Source organism: Anser anser (assembly GCF_964211835.1).
Source record: "Anser anser genome assembly, chromosome: 3".
In the NCBI taxonomy this organism is placed as follows: domain Eukaryota; kingdom Metazoa; phylum Chordata; class Aves; order Anseriformes; family Anatidae; genus Anser; species Anser anser.
In genome coordinates this window covers 78,120,649-78,129,004 of record NC_139722.1, presented here as the reverse complement: position 1 = coordinate 78,129,004, position 8,356 = coordinate 78,120,649, and the positions used below count along the sequence as shown (strand labels likewise).

Genomic DNA, 8,356 nt, shown 5'->3' with positions numbered 1-8,356 from the left:
AAACAAAACAAAACAAAACAAAAACCACAACATCCTCCCTCTGGCCTTTCAGAGATTTGACTGAAGTCATAAAGAAGAGTGAGGAAACTCTGTATGGGAGGAAGATGCTACAGAGTCTGTTATAGAAACTTCGCACGTTACCCTCACATACTTAGAATTATTACAATTTGTGGATTGACACTATTCCTTTTTGAAGGATATACCACATCCAGCTCATTGAAACGCAAATGCATCTCAATCCCCAGCATGATAAGGCTGGACACTCATCCTCTCAAAAACTAAATGCTGAGGGCTGGCACCAGCTGTAGCCCCTAGTTAGCATTACACGGCACAGTTAACAACCCCTTGAATCACTGCGCTCCGGGAGCACAAGCAACAGAAGAGGAACATTTTTTTTTTTTTTGGTCTTTCAGATCTTAATTTCTAAAACAACAAGCCATCAGACTTGCTGGTTTGGGCTCTCTCTACAGACAGATGGGAGTGTTCATCACAGAGAGGGAGGGAGAGGATGGAGGATTGATCAAGCAGTAACATGTTAGTGGAAACAAATGCATAATCACAGATTTGGCATTTCTTTCCTATTCCCAACAAGCAAGTGTTAGGACACAAAAGCTGGCTCCAACTAGCACTTAACTTTTTCCTTTTTTTTTTTAATGCTATTTATTAAACTTGCTTGAAGCAAGAATTTCTTACAGAACTATTTGCTGTCAGGAGTTAATACAGTAATCACTAATGCAAAGGAATAAGAGTCTGTTCTCAAAGTAAAAGGCAGGTTACTAACTACTTCCATTTGATCACTTCAGGAAATCATTCAAAATGTAACCCTTATGTAAAGCATACATCAGTCACCGTCTAGACTTGCAGAGAGGTCATGTGAAGTTGCAACACGAATGCAGAGAGTCAATAAAAAAAACCAAACTGTATTAAGTGTTTTGCAGCCACAATGGAAGTACAGTATGCCCTAGTTTTTTAAAGTGTTTTTAAAAAACAGAACTTTTGCTCAAGATGCACTGGCCACCATCTTAATGCTCTGTACTGTTGGGGTAGCACCTGTGTAACTGCTCTCCATCTTTTCTTTGGAAATGCAGTATCACTAGTGGACTTCATGGAACCTCCCCTATTTGCTGCATTGTGGAGTCTGTTCTCTTCACAAGGAATGTAGAGGAGAAATTATAAAAACACCTACAAAATACAGGCTTTCTCAAAGACAAAAGTAATTTGCCCAGAGATGGTTAAGATTCTGAGCCAATCTTATCGCTGTATTCTGTAAGCAACACATTTAAACCTGGTGATCTTTCATATGCGTATTACACTAGCATGAATCAAACCTGAATAAACTTTACACAAATTGAAAACCCTCCAGCAGAATGTAGATTAGAAGGACTAATTACACCAGAGGGCAAAGATGATTATCAAAAAGCAGCACATTACACATCCGCATCCTTTTAGATGAGCTGCATCTTCATCACAAGTGAAAATTAAGGATTTCTCAGAAAGTAAATACAGAACCTGCTGGACTTCCGCTATTAACAAACAAACCTACCCTTGACTAGAGTAAAGATGTATCTGATACAGGTAACTCCTGAATGGTTACCTTGAGTTAAATTTCCATATGTCATAAATGTTTCTCACACAAGCTTCTCTTTCACAAGTTTCTTATCACAGTTCTAAAAATTATGATTGCTTTCACTGAACAATGACATTTTGAGCTTCCTATGGCATATTTAAAAATCACATCTGATGTCAGAGCAGTTCACATAGTGTGCCTTTGCTCTTTAATAAGAGTCCAAAGACCAGCTGCATAGTTGGTTACCAAATGTTTAAGACTGAGTGTATCATTCTCTGTTTAAAAGCCTTCAGTTATCGAGCATTGTCATATGCATTATATCTAGGATTGGTTTCTGTGTCTAGTATTTTGTGTGTGTTCTGGGATGGAGGACATTAATACACTTGAAATACCTACGTATTTCAGACTAAAGTTCATGCCTAGATCAGGTATATTGCCTTTGAATATGTAGCTTTTTATCTTGTGACCAGTAGTAATAATAGGGCATTCAGTAAGTGATTTAATTACCAACTATAGCAGAATAAAAAGTACCAGCACAAAGATAAAAGTCTAAAAATATAAAAAGCTGTATATATCCATCTTATTCTCTTCTTTGTTTCCCTAGATAGTGTGTTTTTCAGGCTTGTGAATGTAGCAGATTAACAAATCAAATCCTTTACCTTTGTGGGACTAGTGAGCGCTACTTCAAAACGTAATCGATGCAGAAAGTCTGTTGATGATGCTTATTGATGAAACAATTTTGATATCAAATATGAACACCTAGTGCAGAATGCAACACCATGTGACTGAAATTCTGCAGTCAGCACAGTTCTTTGGCCCCAGTCTCCATCCCTATTTGTAGTATATAGAGATGTGGGAGACAGAGCTTATTTCAAATGCATTAGAGAATTTTCAGTTGTTTACTACCATAACTCTTACTCATTACAAGATCAGGGCCAGTACTTGGTTTTGATTCCTAACCTCAACAACCAAATTTTTTAAGCCTGTAGGGTTTCTTTTTCTTCATACAATAAAGATATATTTTCAAGGTTAGCACAAGTGAAAAACAACAACAACAAAAAAACACAACATAAAACCATTAGTCTTTAATTCTGAAATAACACGAAAAAACACATTTATGTTGATGTGTTCTCAGACAGAATGCTCTGCCGGATGCCTCTTTGTCTTTTACAGACAACACTTCATATCATGATGTGTTGAGCCCTACAGAGCCCTAAGAGAACTACAAACTTCCAGGTAAGAAATCCTAGCCTTTGAAGACACTGTAGGTTAAACTTAGCACCTTCTACCCTACCTAGGACTTGAAAAGCAGCAGAAGCTGGCAGAGCCCTAAGAATATCAATTGCAAGAACATCTTCTTTGGCAAATGAGCTTCCAAGTTTTGAACTAGCTTCACCTTTGTAGCGTGTAACTTTGAAACACAGTGTACTCAGTAGCCTAATGATGGGTGAGAAAGGTCTCGATGTCAGCTGTAAAGTCTACGAAAGCAATGAATGCAAGCACTTAACTACACTGAGATATAAAAAGACACTTTGCTGGTGTAGTTATTTTCAGTTTTTCAGGCTGTTCTCATCAGCAAGCAATCCCACAGGCCATATTTATCATTTTTTACACCGTCCGATTACTACAGTACCTATTACAAACTTTCTGACCACCTGTTCTGTTTGGGTCTTGAATCCCACTGTCATGGAGCGGCACGTGCGGGCTGCTCCACAAGGCAAAGCAGCAGTTGACAGTGCCAGTGTCGGCAGGGCAGTGGCATCACTGGTGAGGGTGCAGTCCCACAGTACCTGAACAAGAGCAGGGCAAGTCTGATAATGGTAACCATGTTCACACATGTAATCACACGTTCTTGTCCGTAATCACTGTGCAAGACCATGGTGATGAGGCACGTTCACTTCCTGGGGAAACCAGGAAGTAAGATGTCTTCCTGTTGGTCACTACTATTGAGTCACAGCTGACTGGTGTTAATCAAATTACCAGCGTTAACCAATATTCCCTGAATCTTCTTTCAGAAGAGCAGCTAATAAACACACAATTCACGTGAACATTTGATGAAAGTCAGCTACACTTCATACGGGCTGAAGAAGATAGTAAGCAATATAGCAAAACAAGAAATAAGAAATGCTTTCCTTCCATTTTCTTTCCTTTGTAAAAATAGATTTGTTCACTTCAAATCCAGGCCAGTTTTTTTTTTCTTTTAACCAATTCAAAGTATCCCTGCAGTCCATATATTAGGGAGACACTATTGGATTGGAAGCTTTAAGGATATTTCCTTGTATACGACAGCATTCTACGGTCCATAAGCTTTACAGTACTCTAACCAATCTAGAGTTCAGTGAGGAAAATAGCACTTCTGTGTTTCAGCTTCCTGCTTCTACTTTGATTCCTGATGGGAAAATTTTTTTTGGCTTGGAAAAAAATAATAATAATAGCAGCTTCTGCTTATGGTCTAACCTTAGGAGGAAAAAAACAACCAACAAACTCACTAACAGTTCTTCAGTGGCTGGGATAATTATTACCAGCAATTCACAATATACCACAACAAGCACAGCAAAACTCCCACTCTAACTGTATTTAATTTTGTTTATTGAGGCCAACAGAAATCTTTCCCCATATCAGAACCTAAAGGAGAAATTACTAGCAAATTCTGTCACACGGTGACATTCTTTTCAAATACACCATTATACAAAACGAGATTCCTGAAACTAAAGAACTTTCCATAAAATTCAGACCACACCATTCAAAAGGTTTTGGGGAAAGAAAAAAAAAAGGAAAAAAGATGCAGTACAATTACAGTCAGTTACAAATCAAGATAAAAAGGAAGCAGGAATATCCCTATCACAACTGGATCCCTACAATGCATATCAGACACTGCATCATGTAAAAATTGTCTGCTCACATTTTTCGTAGAGTTAGAAATTCTGTGTTGCTGCCAATTTATTTGTTTAGATGGACTGTTGCTACATGCAGGGTATGAAAGAATATATTTACAGTGCTACAAACAGAAAAAGGAAATAATACAAGGAAATAATAGTATCAGGTTATCAGGCTATATACATCTGACAATACTATTCACTTTGACATAACATGTATACTAAATAGGAATTAAATTCCACTGACAGTTGGCTCAAAGGAATTACCTGCACAAGGCCTAAGAAAATACATTAACTGAGCAATAATGGACTAAAACCAGCAGAGTTTACATTAGTAATCACTATACCATAAGGATAAATCTAAGTTGTGAAATAGCTACAGTACTGCTTATGAAAATAGATTTCAAAATGAGAGCTAAATTTTCTCTTTGGAATATAAAAATAGCATGTTTTCCACATGCTAAACACTTCTGAAGACATTTGAGCATAATTATGTACTATTCTAAAATCACACATCTCAAAAGTATTAAGAAAGTCTGTGTGATGTGTAAGACTATTGAAAATTAACAGGAGATACCTGATTGCCCTGCCTGTACTCTGTCTGTCCATTTACTTGTATCTCTCAGGACTATCTAGTATAGAGTGAAATCGTGGCTCCATAAACATCTGTAAAAAAGGTATCAAAGTTGTCAACAGAGAAAAAAAATTACATGTGTGCTTCAAATAGCTGTCACTTATAAAAACACGAGTGCATTCAACGTGACTGTTAGCTTTCTCTTAATTTAGAATTTCTGCCAAAAATCACACTGGCCAGAGGCTCACACTGCCACTTTTATTTTGAGGCTATCTAAAGATAGATTTAAGGTCTGACATAAACCTTAAATGTTTCAAAAATGACTCATTGCATACAGAGGAGAATTCTAGGTATTCTAAAAGAGGACTATGTATTTGACTCAGCTCTGAAAGGCCCCAAAAGAACAGGACAGCTGCAGCAGTTTTATATGTATAAACTGATTTTAAAACTAATCTAGAGTGTTTCAGCAGTGTTTTTACCCTTTTCTCATCTTCTGAGACTGAAGACCTATGAAAGTAAGCCAGGTTACAGAGAAGTATGACTTTTTTAACCCTGACATTAATGTAAACACTTTAAAAATACTTTTTTGTTGTTGTTCAAGACTGGGCAATTTCATCCTCATATAGCATAAAGATTTAACAGAAGAGGCATAACAGTTTTGCCAATAGAACTAGGTGAATTAATTAAATTTCTGCAGCCTTTTAACACCTAGGACTGGCTTCTGCTTTTTAGGCATGATTTTTTTATTACAAATTTTTTAATCATTGTATAACTGTGTCAATAACATTTTTATAAAGTGCTCCAAACAATACTGTATGAAGCCTAAAATACATAAGAATTGTTTTGTTACATTTCATAATTTACTTCAGTAAGCAATAGTCTAGAAAAACAATGCATATAAAATAAAACCTAACTGAAAACGATGCATGATAAAATTCTGATTAGAGCCTTCCCACCACCATTACTGAAAGTTTTTGCGATCTTCAGCATATAGCCTTTCACAAAAACGTATCTTGTTCTCTTATCCATTTTCATTCACTTCCAGTAATAAGTAGGGTCATCTGGGTGACCTAAAAGACAAACAGTTATGAGGAGCCAAATAAGACACACCAATGTCAACACTGAAAAAATTCCAATAACAAAAAAAAAATACAGTGAAAAGCTACAGTACTCAAACTGCTCATGAAAGGCACAAATTAATGACACATGCCTGAAAGGCAAGAAATACTTAGGGTAACATTTTCAGTCTTGTTTTCAGAGTGTTTTCAAAAGTACATCTTCAGATTTACAGACGTCTCTGAAAAACCTGTCCTAATTGTTAGACATTTCTGAGCCTAAGTTTTACTATGTGAGCAAGACTCTGTGGACCACATTTTTTGGTGATGTTTATATGACTAAAGATGCAGACAGGCATCTACCACAATTTTATAAAGGTTGGAGCCCCTTGTTCCTCTTTTAGAAAAATTAAAAGAAAGTGTTGATATTTGATTTTTTCCCCTCTGTTTTTCTGTTTGTATTTCTTCTCTTAGTTGTGAATTTCCTTAGACACTTCAATGGAATTTAGAGACAAAAACAGGCATTAGACAATTTCAAGCCAGATAGAAGACACAGAATATTTCTTTTACAGTAACACAACAGTAATCCTTAGCTAGAAATATTACATGCTCTGTAGTACGTAAAGTATTGATATTTTTATAAGATACATATTTCTTGTGTAATCTACCTTAAATAGAAGGTAGGGCCTGATAAAGGGTAAGATTTTGTGGTCTTTATTATGTAGGTGATTAAAGTATCATAATGATGCATTCCAGGTTCAGTGACTTATGTACTAACTATCCCGGTCAGCATTTGTGCTTTAACCCTTCCGTTATGCAAATCTTAATGCAAGCATCAAGTTCTATTGCATCTGCTACTCTCTGTTAGTAAGGATCATGAGATAGTTTTCAGATATAGATCTAGTTTTCAAATGTTTATAATAAACCTGTCAGTAATACAGTTAGAAGCATGACACTGAAATATAGTTTTTGTATCAGTAAAATGTAGCATTATGATCTTGAGAACTATTAACATGATACTCAGTGTTATTCAAAACAAAAAGGAAAAATTAGCTGAGACAGTGGATTTTCCAACATGCTAAATATTAACGCCGTGGTTCTCTGAGTACCAACAAAGTTTTGTTCTTGTGCAACACCATTGAGATTGGTGAAAGTCCTTCAAGCAAAATAATTTCCAGCGGGAATGTAAAGAAACTTAAGGAAGTGTTCTTACTACTCTGAGAAAAGCTTCCATGTGAAAAAAAAATCTATCACAATTCCACATGAGGTATTTTAACACAATTTCAAATAGTTTGGGTTGTAGTAGTATTAAATAAATTGTGAAATATATTTATTTTCTGAATGCTATGTCAAAGAACATGACAACTAGAAAATCTGCAATTTCTGACTCAATAACTTATGCAAGAATCAGGTCAAAACATCTTATCCACCGGGCACACTAAAAAGTTTGCTGATTCTGACAGAGATTGAAGAATAGGAAAGTGGAAAACTTCTAAAAGCTGACTCCTATGAAAATCTGCAAACTGTATCAGATTTAAAAACATGCTTTTAACATTGATTTTTTTTCTGCTGCTCAATCTTTTTTGTGAGTGGGAACAGGACATTGGGCTTTCATTTTCCTTTCATCATATACTTCATATACAAAGGAGAAGAAAGTTTTTTACATAACTTAATCTATCGAAAATGCTGAAGTACAAAACTGAAGATAGGGTGATTCCAAAGCACATAAACAGAGGAAATCCCATCAGTTTCATAAACATCCACTTGAGCCAGCCCAATTAAAAGACCACTACAAATCCAAGAAAAGAATGAAATTGTTGAAGATTACATAGAAGGATACAATTTTCAATTAGGCTGTTGAGATGCAGATCAGTAAAGAGCTAACTACAGTTTTAAGTGTCACCTACTTTCTATGTGACCTAAGTGTTGACATTTTTTCTCTCTGATACAATTTTTACACTTCATGATTTAAAATGGGATTTGTACATAACCGCCTTTTTTTTTTTTTTTGCTTAATGACAGTGATTAAGCAAAGTACCTCTGATTGTTTTAACTGAATGGGTATGCAAATGGAAGACATGAGAAGGATGTTGTAAGCTCTTAAAAAACCAGTTTTTTAAAAAACACAAGTACTGTGTTTTTTACACTGTAATGCATGAAGAGGGGCTTTTGTGGTATCAATTTATCAATATAGGATCTGACAGTGCTGTTAAAAACTGCACATGCTCTGTTCTTTTATGTTCCTTTAGTATTATACAAAATTAATTTGAAATAAAGTTAATAA

General features: G+C 35.7%; 1 protein-coding gene across 5 annotated transcripts in view; it reads right to left on the bottom strand.

Moving 5' to 3' along the window:
* Positions 1 to 4,139: 4,139 nt before the first annotated feature.
* FAM120B (family with sequence similarity 120 member B) overlaps positions 4,140 to 8,356 on the bottom strand; it is a 60,501-nt gene continuing 56,284 nt past the window's right edge. For all 5 annotated transcript variants that reach the window (XM_083831054.1, XM_083831051.1, XM_083831052.1 and 2 more), the window contains one exon: positions 4,140 to 6,087. In XM_083831054.1, the coding sequence (XP_083687180.1) occupies positions 6,075 to 6,087 (13 nt within the window). In that variant the 3' untranslated portion in view covers positions 4,140 to 6,074. The remainder of the gene's footprint in view (positions 6,088 to 8,356) is intronic.